Source organism: Silurus meridionalis, chromosome 3 (assembly GCF_014805685.1).
Source record: "Silurus meridionalis isolate SWU-2019-XX chromosome 3, ASM1480568v1, whole genome shotgun sequence".
Classification (NCBI taxonomy): domain Eukaryota; kingdom Metazoa; phylum Chordata; class Actinopteri; order Siluriformes; family Siluridae; genus Silurus; species Silurus meridionalis.
In genome coordinates this window covers 5,826,014-5,845,921 of record NC_060886.1, presented here as the reverse complement: position 1 = coordinate 5,845,921, position 19,908 = coordinate 5,826,014, and the positions used below count along the sequence as shown (strand labels likewise).

Genomic DNA, 19,908 nt, shown 5'->3' with positions numbered 1-19,908 from the left:
TATCGAGCAGCGGTGATATTTATCGCCGTCACCTGATTTCGACCCAGTGGACGCCTTCCTCACTTTCCATCTCCGTCTCCTCTGGCTTGAAATAACAGATCGATTATTCATGCACGATTAACCTTGGCTGGCATTCTTGTTGATGCTGTTATTATTTTTCTGCGTCAGTAGAGTCGGGTCATGGCACCACTCAGCCACAGCAACCGGTTTTCTGACTTTGGCATTTTACAATTGTGGAAAGGTTAATAAGCATTAATGAGCTGTAGAGTTTTTTCATGTTCTGAGTTCTGAGAGAGTTTATTGAGTGATTTTAATTGTAAAATTTGTGTGCAGGTGATCCTGGTCTCAGCGAATAAGCTCACACGCTACATCGAACCTTGTCAGCTAACCGACGAGTTTGGAGGGAGTCTGCAGTATGACCACATGGACTGGCTCAACAAGAGGCTGGTCAGTAATCCAGCTTTAGTTCATGTGTACATTTTTATAGTAAATGATTGTCACAAATATACAGTGTGTTTTAAGACCCTGAAGTTTCTCCTCTTGATCTTTTTCACAAAATGGAAAAACATACAGTCACGAGGCTGAGAATCCTGCTGTAGAGACAAAACCATCCATCCACTGCCATGCATATTTATCCTTGCACGTTTCTACAACTTCTAGCTGTAATTACAGCTGTAACTCTTCTGGGATATGACTCTTTCAGCCTTGCACATCTGGATTTTGACATTTGTTCATGGTGAAATTTCTCAACCTTTATCGGATTGGATGGGAAATGTTAGCTTTATTGAGTAACTTTCTCTTGCCATAGTTTCTCAATCAGATTAAGCCATTTGAACACTTTCGGCTTTTTGCCATGATGCGAAGTATTTTGTTTCCCGTTAGATGGTGGACCTCCTTCTTTTTTTTAAATTATTATTTATTTATTTTTCTTAAACCCTGGTCCTAGTTCTCCAGACCCCGATAAAATACATCTACAGAACTAGAGCTCGACCGATACGTCAGTCGTGTCGATTGGTATGGATTTTTTGCCTTTTTTTTCCCAGTTGCATCTGCACTGGAACGGCTCAGAAATTCCGCTGCCTGTTGCACAGTACGAAAGCGGCCTCTAGATAAATGTTTTACTAATATCTTATCTGTAATAAATGTTTGATTTTCAAACAAAAATTCCCCTTAGTTATTAATCGAGTTCGATAATGTTTTCTGTCTTCCGCCCTGCTGTCATTGAGATATAGCTTCTAGAGGCGAATCACTCACACCACGTGCTGTTTTGTTTTTACACGTGAGACTGCGTGCGTGCGTATGTATTTTTTGGCTATAATTTGCATTGTGTCCTATCCAGGTGTTTGAGAAGTTCACCAAGGAATCCACGTCCCTGTTGGACGAACTCGCCGTCATCAACGAGAGCGAAAAGACCAGTCAGCCGCCGGATAAGTCCAGGTAACGGACGTCACCTTATCAGACCCTGACGCGCTCCCGTTTCGATCTCGGCGCTTTCGCACTGGTGTTTATTGACGCATATTAAGGATTCATGAAGCCTCGAGTGAATCAGCGCCATCAGCAGGCCTCACAGCAGGAGCTGGCGAACGCACGCTGTTAGCGAGGGCGAGGAAATGAAGTGCGCGTGTGGGAGTCGGGTTCGATTCTGTATCGAGCCTAATGGACTTGGCGAGGGGTTTCTCATAATTAGTGCGCTGCCACTAGTTATTTATTTATTTTATTTATTTTTATTCATTTATTTATTTGAACATTTTTTTTATTTCCTCAGAGGAAGTGGTTGCTTAGTGGTTAAGGCATCGACCTTTGGATCTGAAGGTCTTGAGTTCAAATCCCAGCCACACGTGCGGTCGCTCCTGGGCCCCTGAGCAAGGCCCTTAACCCCGTATTTGCTCAGTTGTATGATGAGATCAATGTGAGTCGCTCCGGATATGGGCGACTGGTACATGTTTTGGTACCGTGCACACGTGTACCGAACGCATTCCTTTTTTCGTGCGGAACATGGTTGCAGACCGACGTAACAAACGTATTAAACGGCGGACCGCAAATTTGTTTTGCGCCCGTGTGAAATCGCTGCCACTTCCGGCAACAGTTTTTGTTTTTTGGCGAAAGTTTAGCGTTTTCTGTCCAGCTTCAAGAATTTCTCTTAAAAGGAGAAAATCCTGAGAATTCCACATGTTGAGGGAGTGAACGATCAAAAGTAGAATAATGAAGATGATCATATCTTTAGAAAACTACATATTTCATTACAAACCTTATTATTATTATTATTATTATTATTATATTATTTAACCAAGCAGGCATTTTATTTGAAAATCTTTTTTAAAAATTTAAACTCTAGATGTTCACAAATGTTAATAATAATAAAAACTGCGTTAATTAAAAATAAAAAAAAATAAATAAATAAAACCCAACAACTAATTTTGTTTTTGCGTTTTTATTTATTTAATTTTTTTTTTACTTTCAGGGGAACCAGGATTTCAGAAATTTTTTTACTTATTAATTTATACATTTTTTTACTTTGCTACTTGTATTGTGGGATTTGTGGGGGAAAAGAAAAAGGCATGTTTAACAGTATAAAGTCTTTCGAGAGATAGGAAATGATCACATGACCCTCATGTTAGAACAGGGTTTAAAATCCAGGGTTTAGGCAGTAGGTCTTTACTGTGTGTTAATCCGCCCTTGTGTGTAGATACAGAGTGGAGTTATTGCTCCAGCCACAAGAGTGTTTATTTTTGTGCATGTAAAACCATCATTATGTAAAAGCTTCTGGTCTCGAACCACACCAGCGACGTCAAGGCTCTGGTCAGACATGGAGACGTTTCATCAAATGCTATAAAATAATAATGAAACTGCTTCTCTTTTTCTTTTCTCAGGTCTCCGGAGTGTAACGCCCTGCCATCGTTCGACCCCGAAACTGTCCTGCAAACCGGTATGTTCATGAACACACCACGCTGGATAAAAACACACCTGGTGCTCATTCAAGTCACAATCCTGTGAAGAGTTATAACATTTCTGATCTGCTTTAACATGCCAGGATGTGACAAACCCACAATTTTCAGCCTGAAACAATTCCTCAGAGCTGCAGCACATACCCGGGATTGTTTTCTCTCCCAAGTGCAAATGGGGCCTGAGCTCGAGCTGCTGAAAGAAGCACTGTCTCCTTACCATTACAGTGCAACACACACACACACACACACACACACAGGGCTAAACAATGCCATTGTCAGTCAGATGACCCACACCCCGAATGAGCAAAGGGGCGAATTTAAATCCTTCATTTCTTTGCTTTATATTCCACGAGTATAAGCGAATTCGTTACGCATCCAGTCTGAGTGGATTTTTATTTTATTTTTTTGCTGTTGCGACTGAAATTCCTGAAGTCATGATGTTTTTCCAGGCGAATAAACCAAAGCCGTATCACTCACTCATTCAAGCCAAATCGCTTCTTCTTTTTTTCACTGCGCTCATCCAAGGATTTTTTTTTTTTCTCTTGGGTATTTTCTTCCACCTGTTTTATATTTGTTGTCCTTTGCTTACTTTGCAGTTTTCCCATATCGCCTTCTTCGTTTCCGATCATCGGCGTTTTGGGAAAGTACGAAAAAGTGTAGAATTTGATTCAAAAAAAAAAAAGAGTATTGAAAGTATTTGTATTTCCATGCTTTTGCAGTATTCGCTTTTTTTTATTATTATTAAAATGAACAATTTGAATTTTTTTTTTATATATATATATATTTTTTTATAAAGCGAAAGCTACATCCACATGAATCCGGATTGAAAAAAAACTACATTTTCTAAAAACACTGCGTCCACACTCGTTTAAGTCGTATCCCAAAAAAATTAGTGTTGGACATTAGATGGTATTCGTTACTGTATTTAAGTAGCTTTATCACGTATCTGTACTGGAGTGTTTCTATTTGGGGAGATTTTTACTTTCACTTCACTACATTTCAAAGTCGAATATCGTACTTTTTAACTCAACTGCATTTACCGTTTAGGGAAGTCTGCATATTTGAGTCTGAAAGAGATTCTGAAATGATAAATATGTAGGAACCATGTTTTATTTATTGTTTTTTATGTCCTAATTGTTTCGTATTCTCCTCCCCTCTTTCTCTCTCAGGCCACGAGTTGCTGTCGGAGCTGCAGCAGAGGAGGTTTAATGGCTCCGAGGGAGGAGGAGGTGGAGGCGGAGGAGGAGGTGGAGGAGGAACGGCTTGGTCTCCGATGGACGACGAGCTCCTGGCTCAGCCGCAGGTCATGAAGCTGCTCGACTCTTTGCGCGAGCAGTACACCAAGTACCAGGAAGTGTGTCGCCAACGCAGCCGCCGCTCGCAGCTCGACCAGATCCACACCAAGGTCATGCAGGTGATGTTGATCTTTCAGAGGTTACTTCAAAAGTTTGGTGCGGAAGGTGGAATAGTTCACGTTTGGTTCAGTCTGTGCAGTGACACCATGTGGCCAAAACTAAATACAGTGCTGCCAAACATCTGCCACAAAGTATAAACCGATTAGCTTGTTTTTGCCCTCTGTTGCATTCCTTTGTACTATGAGTTTTACCTGAACTTCGAGGCCCAAACATATAAAGTAGTACTGAAATTTATAAAAAGAAAATTATTAATAATTAGCACAAATATTTATATAATTAAGAAAAAAAAAAGGTAAATAATAGCGCTCTCCATGCAGCGTGCAGTCTCGCATGTAAAAACAAACAGCACGTGGTGGCAGAGATTTGCCTCTAGAGGCCGCTCTCATAATATATACTTTACATATGTTTGAAAGCGTGTGGGGAAAAAATGGAGTGTGTGTAAGAGAAGTGAAGAAAAGTGTACAGGCAGGGTGGAGTGGGTGGAGAAGAGTGATAGCAGGAGTGATTTGTGATAGAAGAGTATCTGTGAGAGTGAAAGGGAAAGTTTATAGGACTGTGGTGAGACCTGAGATGTTGTATGGTTTAGAGACAGTGGCATTGAGTAAAAGACAGGAGGTGGAGCTGGAGGTAGCAGAGCTGAAGATTTTAAGGTTTTCGTTGGGAGTGACGACGATGGACAGGATTAGAAATGTTTATTAGAGGGAAGGAGCATGTAGGACGTTTTGGAGACAAGTTGGGGGAGGCAAGATTGAGATGGAACATGAACATGTGCAGAGGAGGGACATGGTGTATATCAGTAGGAGAATGCTGAGGATGGAGCCACCAGTAAGGAGAAGAGGAAGACCAAGGAGGAGGTTTATGGGTGTGGTGAGGGAAGACATGCAGGTAGTTGGGTTGAAAGAGGCAGATGTATCCGCTGTGGCGACCCCTAATGGGAGAAGCCGAAAAAAGGAGAAGAAAGGGTGTGGAAGTCCTCCTGCTAAAGAGCAAACCTATTAAACACCTTTGGGCTGAATTGGAATGCACCCCAGGCCTCCTCACTTGTGGCTGAATGAGCACAAATCAAACCCACTCCAAAATCTAGTGGAACATCCTCCCAGAAGTGTGGAGGTTATGGACAGTCTTTGTGTGTCCACAAACTTTCATCCGTATAGTGAAGATGGAGATCAAGTGAAACATTCATTTAGGAGGTCCTTTAAAGCACTCTCAGCCTAATTAAATGGACCATCTGCCACCGTGCTGATCACGGTGTAGAAGTGTGTGTGGCCAGCTTTCTGAAGCAAACTCCTCATCCTTCGTTAGCAGAACACACATCCGAGAGGGTCTCCTGACTCAGCAGATTCACCCCAGCAGCAGCCTGCTTTCTCTGGATGTCCTAATTGGTTTAACAGCAGAAGGCAATTCAGTTTGTCTACTCGACTGCGATTCTCTGATGAAATCACAGATGCGAGTTACGGTACATCCTGGAGAGCCTCGCGAGAGACGCGCCTTTTAATTAACTCGAGTCGGCAGCAAAAATCAATCCTGTTTTCTTGCTCAGGATCCCACGACATATTACACACGGACTCTTCTGAGATCGGAGACCTACAGGTTCTGATCACGTCTGAACGCCAGCCTGGTTTCTAATTTAACTCCACGATCACGTCGGCCCGAGAGCGAAGCCCGAATCCAGTCACTTCTTCTCCGTCGCTTCCTGACGAGGTCTGTGCAGCACATGGAATTTCAGCAGCTTATCTGTTCATGGACTTATTCATGCTTTTCATTCACAGAAAACCATGATGGCTGTAATTATCACAAGGAATTCTCTCGCTTGCTTGATTGGGACAGATATTTGTTTGAACTCCCAGGTCATGTCCCTCAGAGCCAATCGGATCTGATTTCAGGGTTTCTGAAGGATCTACATGTTTTTTCGGGTTTTTTTTGTGGAAATCTACCCAAGCTATTCCAGTGATCTCCAATGATAGATGGATGGAAAGACAGAGTTGATGGATGGATACGATGGATGGATGGATACGATGGATGGATGGATACGATGGATGGATGGATACGATGGATGGATGGATACGATGGATGGATGGATACGATGGATGGATACGATAGATAGATAGATAGATGGATAGAATGTTAGAGTAGCTCACACAAGAGCTAACTCTGGAGAAGCGATGTGGAAAGAGAGCCGTTTGGCATCAATCTATCTGTTTGCTCCCCGGGGGGCGCTAGAGTATCGCAAAAGCTTTTTGAAAGTTGCTGAACATATTGATGCCACAATTGGCGAAACCTCAATCTCGGAAACACCAGATGTTCTCGGGGACAGTGACTTGCCACGAGAGGCACAAAAACGGTTGTCGCATGCCACATGATGCAGAAAGGGAAGGACCATTCTATCCGATGGAACTTGATCAAACTCTGGCATCTATAGAAGGTCACACTTTGTTGGTTAATTACCCATTGCTTGTATATGAAGTCAGATTCTTGCAACCCAGGAGCTCTCGTCTGTCTGAGCTGTGCTGTAGAACCTTGACAACCAACAATTGTGTGCTCAGTTATTCCAAATTCATCTTTTTCTTTTATTGTGTGCAAATGGACATTTCTATTGCCAAAGCACAGAACATACAGACACACAACAGCAGAGATAACAGTTAGAAATATCAATAAACTATAATTATACTGTATATAATCTAATATAGAGCAGTATACAGTGCCCTCCACAATTATTGGCACCCCTGTTTAAGATGTGGTCGTAGGCTTCTAAAAATTCTTCTTTTTTTTAAAACAACATAGAACCCAAATGCAAAAAAAGAGAAAAATCCAACCTTTCATTTAAGTACATAACTTTGGTGGTAAAAAAAATCATACATTTAGAAAAAAAAAAAAAAAACTTGAAATCATGTGTCCCACAATTATTGGCACCCCTAACAATTCCTCTGAAAATTAAATTTTTTTTATTTTTTTTTATATATATATATTTTTCTGTAGTTGCTAAGGTTGGTCAGGGTATCTAGGGACTTTTAATTAGTAATTCATGATTTCCTGTTTCCCTGGGGTATAAATATGACGTGACACAGAGGCCTAATTCTCTTACCCATTTGTCAACATGGCAAAGACAAGAGAACACACCATTCAAGTAAGGCAGATTTGTGTCGACCTTCATAAGTCAGGCAATGGCTACAAGAAAATAGCCACTCGCCTTAACTTGCCGGTATCTACAGTCAGAGGAATCATTAAGAAGTTTAAAACAACTGGAACAGTGACAAACAAGGCTGGAAGAGGTCCCAAGTTTATCTTGCCACAAAGCACAGTGAGGAGGATGGTAAGAGAAGTAAAAAAATTTCCCAAGCTCACCGTCACAGAATTGCATCAAAGAGTGGCATCTTGGGGTCACAGAGTCTCCAAAACAACCATCAGACGCTCTCTACATGCCAACAAGCTGTTTGGGAGGCATGCAAGGAAAAAGCCTTTTCTCACTAACACTCACAAACGTAAACGCCTGGAGTTTGCTAAGCAGTACTGGGACTTCAACTGGGATCGTGTGCTTTGGTCAGATGAGACTAAGATTGAGCTTTTTGGCAACAAACACTCTAAGTGGGTCTGGCGTAAAACAAAAGATGAGTATGCCGAAAAGCACCTCATGCCCACCGTGAAGTATGGTGGAGGATCTGTGATGCTGTGGGCCTGTTTCTCTTCCAAAGGCCCTGGGAACCTTGTTAGGGTGCATGGCATTATGAACGCTTTGAAGTACCAGGATATTTTAAATAAAAACCTGATGGCCTCTGCCAGAAAGCTGAAGATGGGTCGTCATTGGGTCTTTCAGCAGGATAATGATCCAAAACATGTGGCAAAATCTACACAAAAGTGGTTCAGCAGTCACAAACTCAAGGTCCTCCCATGGCCATCTCAGTCCCCAGACCTCAACCCAATCGAAAACCTGTGGGGCGAGCTAAAGAGAAGAGTGCATAAGAGAGGACCCAGGACACTGGATGATCTAGAAAGATTGGGCAAAGAAGAATGGTCAAAAATCCCTCTCTCTGTGTTCTCCAATCTTGTGAAATGTTATAGGAGGAGATTAAGTGCTGTCTTGTTGGCAAAAGGAGGTTGTACAAAGTATTAACATCAGGGGTGCCAATAATTGTGGCACACATGATTTTTTTTTTTTTTTTTTTTTTTTACCACCAAAGTTATGTACTTAAATAAAAGGTTGGATTTTTATGTTTTTTTGCATTTGGGTTCTATGTTGTTTTTAAAAAAAAGGAGAATTTTTTGAAGTCCACGACCACATCTTAAACAGGGGTGCCAATAATTGTGGAGGGCACTGTAACTATAATAACTATATATATCAACTATAGAGTTAAAAACCTTTCCTTTCTCTCTCTCTCTCTCTCTCTCTCTCTCTCTCTCTCTCTCTCTCTCATTGGCTTTGTTCATCTGGCCCCATCTCTGTCTCCCCTCTCTTTTTATTCACCTCATTCCTCTCTCTCTCTCTCTCTCTCTCTCTCTCTCTCTCTCTCTCTCTCTCTCTCTCTCTCTCTCTGTTTGTTCATTTGACCCCATCTCTGTCTCCCCTCTCTTTCATTATTTACCTCATCCCTCCATATCTCTCTCTCTATTTGTTCATTTGGCCCCATCTCTGTCTTCCTCTTTGCCTCCCCAATCTTTTGTTTACCTCATCCCTCCATCTCTCTCTCTCTCTCTCTCTCTCTCTCTCTCTCTCTTGCTCTTTGTCTCCCCCTCTCTTTCATCCCTCCATATCTCTCTCGGTTTGTTCATTTGGCCCCCATCTCTTTGTTCCCCCCTTTTTATCTTTATTCAACTCATCCCTCCCTTTATCTATCTCTCTCTCTCGATTCACATTCCTTTTTTTTTCTTTTTTTAAATCTGTTTAGTCGCCTTTAGATTATGTGAAGTGTCCACACTGTGAGTGGGTGGTTACTATAGCAACAGTAATGTATTATGTAGCAATATGAATTAATCATTAAAGTTACTGAGAAGATGATTAAAGTTCAAGTGCTACTTTTGTGCACAACTAATCTGACCAGACTATAGAATTCAACCATGTATAAATAAAACCACCAAATATAGTTAATAGTACTGCAAATCTAGTTTTATATACAGTATATTTATTTCTATCTAAATGTAATCAAAGTATTTAATTCCCAGTGTCTCTCAGACAGTCCTGGTGTTTGATCAGGTACTAAAGCTCACACACTCGTTGTTACACTGTTAGCAGGTCAAGTCTTGGGTTACTGTGTTGTCACGTTACGAGTCTTTGAGATGTCCACCATGGGATTGTGACACTGCTTTTTGTGTGTGTGTGTGTGTTTAGGTGGTAAACTGGCTGGAGGGTCCAGGCACAGAGCAGCTCCGCACTCAGTGGGGAATCGGAGACTCTATCCGGGCGTCTCAGGCCCTACAGCTCAAACACGAGGAGATCGAGAGTCAGCACAGCGTAAGCACAAAAACATTTTCAAACGCTTTCAAACTCTGAAACACTATCAGCTTCCAGCTTTAATCCTGGAAGCCCTGCCTTTCTTGGGCTGTCAATTTCCCATTTTACATGTATGGCGTTTAGCAGACACCCTTATTCAGAGAGCGACTTGATGTGAATGATCTCAGTTATCCAGCTGAGTAATTCAGGGTTAAGGGCCTTTCTCAAGGGCCCAACAGTGGCAGCTCAGTGGTGCTGGGATTTGAACCCATGACCCAAGTCCAACAACTTATCCAGCATAAAGAAAGAAACTATATGTGGCACTGCGACACGGAACATCTGGACAGCCGACCACCAGTGGTCGATTCCTGTTCCTCTTCTATGACCTAGTTCCCTGTGGTAACACATCCCCCCCCCAAATTGGATCGTATTTGCCAATAACTGATTATTCGACCGATTAAAAAAATCTATTTGTCGGATTAAAAAAAACAAACTCTCCATGTCAAATATGGTACTGAACCTTATAGTGTATATATATACTGTACTGTACATGTATATATAGTACTGAATCGTGATCATGTGGTCAATTACATATTAATAAATATCATTATATAATGAATAAAATATAAATAATAAATATAGCGCTCGTCTCACTTGTCAAAACATACAGCACGTAGTGTCACTGATTTGCCTCTAGAGGCTGCTCTCGTAATGACCGAGGACCAGAAGATGGAAAAACTATGGTGTCTGTATGGATTTTTGCCGATATTAACTACAATCAAGTACCGATTTAATCAGCATAACGGAAGAATCGGTCAGCCTCTTGTATCAATGTTGAGTTCAAACACTGTTCGGACTCGCTTTTGTTTTTTTTGTTGTTTTTTTCCCCGGACGGGTCTTACTTGCATCGTTGACCTTTTTGGACCCGAGCGCATACAAATCAATAATGTAAATTTCCTCCAGTAATAAACTGGTTTTAAAAGGGACTCCTCAACGACTCGCTGGATTTGTGCACGACATCACCACGTTTAAAAAGCCAACACGTTTTTATCAAGAGGGAACACACAGACGGATTTTTGCACGCCGTGTAATCCGTTGCGAGTGTTAATGAATTCCAGGGTGGCGAGACTGGTCTCGCAGTCACCTAGGATTTGTTGGTCATTAGTCTGTGTGTTTTAGAAAGCAGTCATGTCCGTGAGTAGTGTAGTAATGGGTTTATAATGGACACTCGAACACTGAACAGGCAAATTAGGAGCCATGCGGGGATTTTACAGGATGTTTTCGGAAACAAGGACGGCCATTTTTGTAATGAACTGCAAGCATGATTACCATCTCATAAATGTCATAAACCTAGCACGTCGTGTCTGCAGCTTGGGGAAAATGATTAATGAACCCGGATTAAACACTTTAAAACAATTTTTTTCAGAATCCAAATCATGATGACAATTTAACTTAAGTTTGCTTTTCTTCATTTGTGTAAAAAAGGACAATTTGGAGAAATTCCTCTTAATTTAACAATTGGCATCATTATATATTCAGTCTTAATATGAGCGCATTTACAAACAAGATTACTATTAAAATCAAAATCACCATCTTGTAACAGTAGCAAAAACGAAGCAAAATCATCAGTTGCTGCTTCTCAAAATACTTATCGCAACATCATCGAATGGATTTTGTTGTTACTGAACACTGAAAGATGTTCAATACGAGAAACTGGAATCAAACTACGGAGCAACTTAGTAAAAAGAACAACGTTCCAAAAAATAATAACCACACTGGATACTGTTTGGAAAGAGTGTAGTGACTTAATACTGCAGACTCTTATCATTTGTTATTAGGCTGTAAATAAATGTGCTGGATTCCACATAAAACAAACATTTGAAATTAAAAATACTAAGTGTGATTATTGAGGGTTTTTCTTTTACTGGGCAACCTTGAAACCAGTTATTACAGAATAAGAATAAAGATACAAGGCCTCAAATGATGTCTCTGATGGTAATTAAGCTAAAAAATAAATAAATAATAATAATAAAAAAAAAAATCATCCGACAACAGAAAGTGATGTCATCGGAAACTAATGGTTTATCAGAATAGTGGTTTTTTAGCGTCTTTTTGAACGAACAGGAAATTAGTATTTCTTGATCACTTTCACAGCTGCTGGGTGCGTCACCGCTTTCCCCAACGACAATATAACGTTATTCAGACTCCAGCCATGTGATATTGTCGAATCCGGCCCAAAAAAAAGGACATCGGGCGGGAATTTCTTTTCCCATATCGGCTTCAGTCCTCCAAAGGCGTTTAACAGAGTCTGCTCTGTGGTCACGGCGGTTTACGAGCGGTTTATTCACATCCGAATGTCTGCGGCGGGAGTTTGTGGGTTGTGGAGAATCAGAGGGTCGGGATTATGTGGCTTTCCGTATTGAGATTGTTTCTGTGGTTAACCGAAAGGTATTATGTGAGTCATTTGTACTGTGCAGTTCGAGTGCTGGTTACAGTGCCGGGTCTGTTTCACGGTTTTATTTACATTATAATACCTGTATTTGTCTGAGGAATCTGGTTAGGTTGGATATCCGTGCTGTTTTGGCCATGATTCGTCATGCAGCACCGGGTCTGTGCCAAATATATATATATAGTATGACTATAAACTCTATGGTGTCACATGGAATAACAGTATAGACACAAATCACAACGAGAGACTGATAAAGTGGTGCATTTTGTCCAAAAATATAACATTATGAATCGTAAATTGTGTAATTTGACGGATAACCCTGGAACTCCTCCGGGTTTGGGTCTCGAAGTGACATCCAAAGACATCCTGTAGAACCTTCAGTTAGAGGAAGAAACGCATATGGAAAAGTAAAGTGTCCGAGTTTTAATGAGGTTAATGGAAATTTTACAAATTTGAATAATGTGAAATGTAACAATGGATTTCGGAACAATTCAGTTTAATTGAATTATTATTCTTTTTATTTTTTTAACAATGGACTTTGTTTCAAAAAGATAAAGCGGTTATAAAGTTGTATAATGAATTATTTATAAGTTGTCCTTCTAATTGTACGTGTAATCCTAACGAGCGAGACATTGACGACCGTGGACATGGGAAAGATCTCCGAGAGATGGTATTAGGAAGAAACCTTGAGGGGAACCAGACTGAAAAGGGAACCTCAGCACCAATTGTCCATTCATTACAGTTGTTGAGGTTCACTGTAGAGCCGTCGTGGGACCGTTTTCTTAACTCCGCTCTCACTGAATTTCTGACCAATCAATCAGCTTGTGTAAAAAAATGTACATAAACGTTGATAACTTACAGAATAAAAACAGACATAAACCATTAAAGTGTAAAATAGTACAAAGTGAAAGCACCACACATGAACTAAAAACGCTCAAAAACTAAATTAGAACCCGTGCACCCGGAACTACTGAGCTTCTTTTAGGACCAAAAAAAAAAGGAAATGAAATGCAAAATAATTAATGAAGAATCTTTTTGTTGTGTGTGCAGGAGTGGTTCGCAGTGTACGTCGAGTTGAATCAGCAGATGGCGGCGCTGTTGAGCGCAGGAGACGAGGAGGACCTGCTGGAGCTGAAGAATCTGCAGCAGCAGCTGAGCGATGTGTGCTACAGACAGGCCAGTCAGCTGGAGTTCAGACAGAACGTCCTGCACTCGGCCCACGAGTTCCACAGCACGGCACAGGATGTACGTGTTCCTCCACCCGTTCCTCACTTCTAGACTGTTACATCTTCTGCCATTCTACAGACAATCATTTCAGTGTGCATGAAAAAGATCTCAGACAAAAGTATCGGGACACCTGATTTTTCCAGCCATATGTGGTTCTTAGGATTTAGTAGCTTGAAGTTCTCCCTTCACTTAAACTAGGAGACCCGAACCTGTTCCAACATGATAATGAGATAAATAAACACACATCCTCACAAAATCTAGTGGAACACCTTCCCAGAAGAGTGGAGCTTATTTCAACAGCAAATGGAAAGGGATGTTCTAAAAGCACATAAGCTTTTTGGTCAGGTGTCCATAAACTTTTGTCCATGTAGTGTATATAGTACTCTCTAAAGATTTAGAGACATTCCCGATGGCCATGATTGGCTAGTGTCGCTGTGATGGACAGGGGGTGAGACTAAGCCCCACCCACATTTTTCTTTAGTTGATTTTTGGCTGTTGTGTCAGAAATTATGATATTTATATGTTGTAAGATCGAATCAGTATATCTTTCTCTGGCTATCAAATGTCACCCTGGGAAAACCCTTCACATGGAGACATTTGGACATTTTACACTATATGTCCAGACTAAAATATAATTACGAGCGTTTGCGATTGGATACTAAACAAACACACACTCAATGTTAAATAGCGCTAAACTTTATTCCAAATAAAAACAGTTGCGTCCAAAATGAATAATATAAAAAAAAAGACACTTCAAATAAACAGCACGTGGTGTCAGTGTTTCACCTCTAGAGGTCGCTCTCAGAATCAGGTTTATAGGCCAAGTGTGTTGACACACACAAAGAATTTAGTTTCAGCTGTTGGTGACTCTCAAACGTACAGACTTAAATAACACTATACTTTTAGCTTAGACTATATACAAGACAAGACCCGAAAAACTATCTGGATGGCTTTTGACGGATTGTTCAATCAACTATGGGTGCAGATCGATCGGCAAAACGGTTGACCTCTAGTCCATATAAGTGTGTCTCGTCTCTCTCCACTTATCAGTGTTCGAAATAACAGCTGATTCAATCCACTCGCTTCTTCTCTGGATTCAGTTTCAGGTTGGCGTTCGGGCTTTACAGTAAGCAACAGTGTATACTGGAGAACATAACTTAATTCAGACTCCCTATTCATTTCCAGTTTGCCAGCATGCTGAGATACAGCACCCCTGGAGCAGAGGAGGTTCAGGCCTCAAGGTGTCAAGAGTTTCAGCTCTCAACTTTTTGATTATCTGCCCAGGGTTGGACTGCCTGTGCCACTGCACACTGCCTAAATAAAGACTGGTGTTTGCTGAGCTGATAAGAGTCTATATAAAAATATCTGCTAGGAAAATACGTTTAAATGTGAGCACTCTGCTCTGCTATCACAGTTCTCGGAGGCTCTGAGGGTGTCGCTGGGAGGTAGAAGGTTATGTCTCAACAATATGAAGAAACGAAAGAAGAAACCGCAGGCGTCCCGTGTAAAATGTTTTGAAAGGAATAAATGATGTAAAGGTCAGCGGAAATCAGCTTCGCTTGTTAACCCTCAGACTCTCGTTTCCATCCTCAGCTCTCGCAGCAGCTGGACGGTCTGCTGGGCATGCTCTGTGCTGACGTTGCCCCTGCCGACGGAGCCGCCATTCAGCAAACCCTCAAACATCTGGAGGAGAAACTGAAGAGTGTCGGTGAGGACGTCATCATCATCCTCATCATCATCATCAAATGTGCATCTTAACTTGTCATATTTAACATTTGGGTACTGTGTGTGTGTGATAGAGGGAGCCCTGCAGGGCTTGAGGGAGAAAGGCCAGGTGCTGCTGGACCAGATATCTAACCAGACGTCCTGGTTCTATGGGAAAGACATGCAGATCGAGAACAAGGAGAACATCGACCACATCCACAGCGTGATGGAGGACATGCAGCTACGCAAGCAGAGGTTCAGACCTCTCAATTCTACATCAACATTTACACCCCCTGTGGTCGTCTGGATCGATGTTCTGTTCAGTTTTATTCTACGTCGAAGCTTTTCGTATTCCAAAGAGCAATTCATCAAATAGGAAGGTCTCAGAGTAACGCGTTTGTCCTGGGCCAGAAGCAGACATACAGGCAGTCCTCGAGTCACGGAGGTTCAGTTTCGATCTTACGATAGCGATGCGGAAAAACTGAAAAAATTGAAAAATACAAAAAATAGATAAAATGTCCGATATCCACAGAACATTTTTTCCTGTCCAATTCTTTCCAACATTTAACATTAATGAACATAATGAGTAAAGAGTATAAACAGAAACACTAGTGACCTAGCTGCATGCATTTCATCCATAACCTGCTGTTATTACCTGATAGTTTACTGAATATTATTTACTTTCATGTGTTTCTTGAATAGTAAATTGCACCGCAAACCTTCTTCCACGACAGTAAATCCAGCTTTCCGAATGCCGTTCTGCTGTTTTTCCGTGGGGTGTTTGAGTATTAACCCGGAATCTACTTTCCCCGTGCCATGTTTTTAGCAGCCGTCATCGCTTTTCAGTTATTGACGCTGAACTGTGTGTTAAAGGTGCGAGGACATGGTGGACGTGCGGCGGCTAAAGATGCTGCAGATGGTCCAGCTTTTCAAATGTGAAGAGGACGCTTCACAGGTGAGTGAACCTCTGCTGTGTGTGTGTCCTATAAACTTTCCCTCTCGCAGATACTCTTCTATCAAAAATCACTCCTGCTATCACTCTTCTCCACCCACTCCACCCTGCCTGCACTCTTTTCTTCACTTCTCTAACACACTCTCCATTTCTTTGCACTGTTGACCCCAGGTACCTGAACTCCTCCACCTTCTTCACCTCTTCTCCCTGCAACCACACCACTCCACTGCCCTCCCTCTCATTCACACACATGTACTCTGTCTTACTCCTACTGACTTTCATTCCCCTTCTCTCCAGCGTGTATCTCCACCTCTACAGGATCTTCTCATGGCTTATGTATGTAGAAGGAGACAGATAGTCTTGGCATGCATTTGACTCTGTGAAACCTGCCGAGGTTTCTGCAGGGGATAAATGATCCAAGTCTTGCAATTAGAGGTGTAATTTTCAGGTGTCTTCTATATCACCTTGCAAATGGGGACAAAACTTCCACCTTAATAAAGTTATTTAGTTATTATTTAGTTTTTGGTTATCTATATGCAGTATTTTGTAAGTAATCTGGAATCCCCTGCTCTCTCAGGCTGTCGAGTGGCTCACTGAACTGCTGGACGCCCTTCTGAAGACCCACATCAGGCTGGGCGACGACGCCCAGGAAACCAAAGTCCTCCTGGAGAAACACAAGAAGTTTGTGGATGTTGCACAGGTAACCAGTGAAACCAGTCGAATTGTCTGCCCAATTCAAATAATCAAGCATGGGTTAACTCTCTTGTCCATGTGTTCAGAGCACGTACGATTACGGCAGGCAGCTGCTGCAGGCCACGGTGGTGCTGTGCCAGTCACTGCGCTGCGCCACGCGCTCCTCGGGCGACACGCTACCCCGACTGAACCGCGTGTGGAAGCAGTTCACCATCTCCGCCGACGAGCGCCAGCAGCGCCTCGAGACAGCCAGAGACTTCCACACTGTGGCTGAGAGGGTGGGTTTTTACAGAGAGAGCGCTTTCTCACGCATTTACAATGATGTAGCCAGACACGTTTAGGTTAAAGCCACGCTCTCACTGTGTGATTAAAGAAATCTCAACCCTGAAACGATACATTACATTTACAGAGCCTCACTTTTTCCAAATTTTTGGTCTTTTACAGCTTTATGCCAAAACGGATTACATTCATTATTTCCCTTAAAATTCGACAAACAATACCCCATAATGACAACGTGAAGGTTTTGTTTATTATTACAAATAAAAAACATGAGTATTCACAGCCTTTGCTCAATACTTTGTTGACGCACCTTCGCCACCAATTACAGCCTCAAGAGTTTATAATGCTACAAGCTTGGCACCTATTTTTAAACAGTCCTTTTGGAAAAATCCAGGCGGGCTGTTGTGCCGTTTACTGATTAGTGGCTTCCGTCTGCCCACTCTACCATACAGGCCTGATTGGTGGAGTGCTGCAGAGATGGTTGTTCTTCTGGAAAGTTCTCCTTTCCCCACTGAGAAACGCTAGAGCACTTTCAGAGTGACCATCGGGTTCTTGGTCACCTCTCTGTCTAAAGCCCTTCTCCCCCGATCACTCAGACTGGCTCAGGAAGTGTTCTGGTGCTTCCAAACTCTCATTTACAGATGATTGAGGCCACTGTGCTTATTGGGACTTGCAATGCTGCAGAAATGTTCGTCCCCTTTCCCAGATCTGTCCCTCAATACAATCCTGTCTCTGAGGTCTACAGACAATTCCTTGGAATTCATGACTTGGTTTGTGCTCTGACATGCACGTGTTAACTGTGGGACCTTTGATAGACAGGTGTGTGCCTTTCCAAACCATGTCTAATCAACTGAATTTACCACAGGTGAACTCCAATCAGGTTGTAGAAACATCTCAAGGATGATCAGTGGAAACAGGATGCACCTGAGCTCAATTTTGAGTGTCATGGGAATGGCTGTAGATACTTATGTACATGTGATTTATTTATTTATTTATTTATTTATTATATATATATTTTTTTTTAAATACATGTGCAAAGATTCAAAACAAATCTCTTTCATGTTGTCATTAGGGGGTATTGTTTGTAGAATTTGGGGGAAAATAATACATTTAATCTATTTTGGAATAAATAAATAAATCCAGACGTTCTTTTTCTATTCTGTCTCCAGGGAGATGCAGCTCTACCTCTGCCATGTAAATCTATATTTTAAATGCCTCTCATGACACGCCTCAGTCTCCGTAGCGTCGTGATGCATCATATTCACGTAGCAGCAGCAGCAGCGGTGCTGAGAGAACGCGCTGAGGAGAAATCAATCCACATAGAGAACACGGTTCACAAATGATTGATCACTTTGTAAATAATAAAAGTACAGCGCATCTTCTAGTAATTGTACGTAAGAAAATAGTTTTTTTACCGATGCAAATACTTCACGCACATGCATCGTGATAAAAATGCCAACTTGTTTCCGATGCACACTTTTTATAAACCGATGCATCACAGCATTGAACTTTCATGCCGATGCACCGATTCGAATTTTACCGTCCCTGCTTTACACGTTATATGCTGAAACCTCAAAAGCCAAAGAGAGGCTCGTTTTGCTTTATTAAAACTAAACAAATTTAAATAAAGTGTCAGAACACTGTAGAAAAAGCTCACTTCTTAAATGTTTGGGAAGAATTTATACATTCATCTTTTTGTTACTGAATATGAATGTCCTTTGAGCTGGGAAAAATTACTTTTAAAAAAATTAAGTCATTTTAATTTGGAAATAGAGCTCCAAAGTGGCCTAAAATGCCCAACTTCCACAGCCCCCCCACCACATGCCCAGTAGATCACAGCAGCATGTGGCTGGTGTCATTTGAAAGCTAATGAAGAGCTTGTTTTTTTTTTTTTTATTATTGTTTTCAGGTGTATAAAATATTTATGTCCTGCGAATCACACATTTCCCTGATGTCTTTTTTTTCTTCTCTGCTTTTTGTTATTGTGACAGAAGATATTAATGCTGAATTATCTCCAGAATTACAGTAAGGACATATGCTGTAGGACATAAAGCAGTACTTTCTCCTATCCAATATATAAGAAATTGTGTTTTTTTTTTTTATTTTATATATATATATATATATATATATATATATATATATATATATATATATATATATATATATATTTAAAAAATGATTAGCATTTTCTCAGTTGGCAGAAGTTCATTTTGCACATACATTTTCTCAAATGGAAAGTGTTCAAGTGCAAACTGTTAAAGAAACCCCTAGCAAAATCCCATCTATTAAACACCAATCCAGGTTTGAGGTTTTATTGCATAATGTTGGGTGTGTTCTGGGTTTTATTATTCAACAGTCTACTAGTGCAGAAAGAGTTTTATGGTTTGTAAGGATGGAAACAGAAAAAAATAAATACTCTGCTGCCACATGCTGCTTCACTTTTTATACCTGCATGACATTTTCCACTTTTTTTATTTTTTTGTTGTTGTTTTTTTATTTTTTTACCACTGAAAACAGGATGACCGGATCCTGTCAAAGCAGATTTTTTGTTGTTTGGGGGGGGGTATTTTGATCAGTTTTGTTCTTAGTTTGTTGGAAACTGCAGCTGTGTGCGTCACTTTCTAAAAGCCAGTTGTTGACATTTTGAACGATGTGTTAGTCTGAGGACGGTTGCTGTGTTTTTGCTGATCTCACACATACACAAACTGTGTGTGTGTGTGTGAGAGAGAAAGCAGTACCAGTGTGTGTGTGTGTGTGTGTGTGTGTGTGTGTGTGTGTGTGTGTGTGTGTGTGTGTGTGTGTGTGTGTGTGTGTTTTCTCTC

At 41.1% G+C, this 19,908-nt stretch overlaps 1 protein-coding gene across 1 annotated transcript in view; it reads left to right on the top strand.

Annotated features, from left to right (window-relative positions):
- The window catches only part of sestd1 (SEC14 and spectrin domains 1), a 46,856-nt gene that overhangs the window by 24,665 nt on the left and 2,283 nt on the right, over positions 1-19,908 (top strand). Inside the window, exons 7-17 of the mRNA XM_046844719.1 lie at positions 334-447; positions 1,340-1,437; positions 2,871-2,926; positions 4,115-4,359; positions 9,681-9,803; positions 13,282-13,476; positions 15,052-15,166; positions 15,258-15,417; positions 16,036-16,117; positions 16,692-16,814; positions 16,894-17,085. Of these exons, the coding sequence (XP_046700675.1) occupies positions 334-447; positions 1,340-1,437; positions 2,871-2,926; positions 4,115-4,359; positions 9,681-9,803; positions 13,282-13,476; positions 15,052-15,166; positions 15,258-15,417; positions 16,036-16,117; positions 16,692-16,814; positions 16,894-17,085 (1,503 nt within the window). The remainder of the gene's footprint in view (positions 1-333; positions 448-1,339; positions 1,438-2,870; positions 2,927-4,114; positions 4,360-9,680; positions 9,804-13,281; positions 13,477-15,051; positions 15,167-15,257; positions 15,418-16,035; positions 16,118-16,691; positions 16,815-16,893; positions 17,086-19,908) is intronic.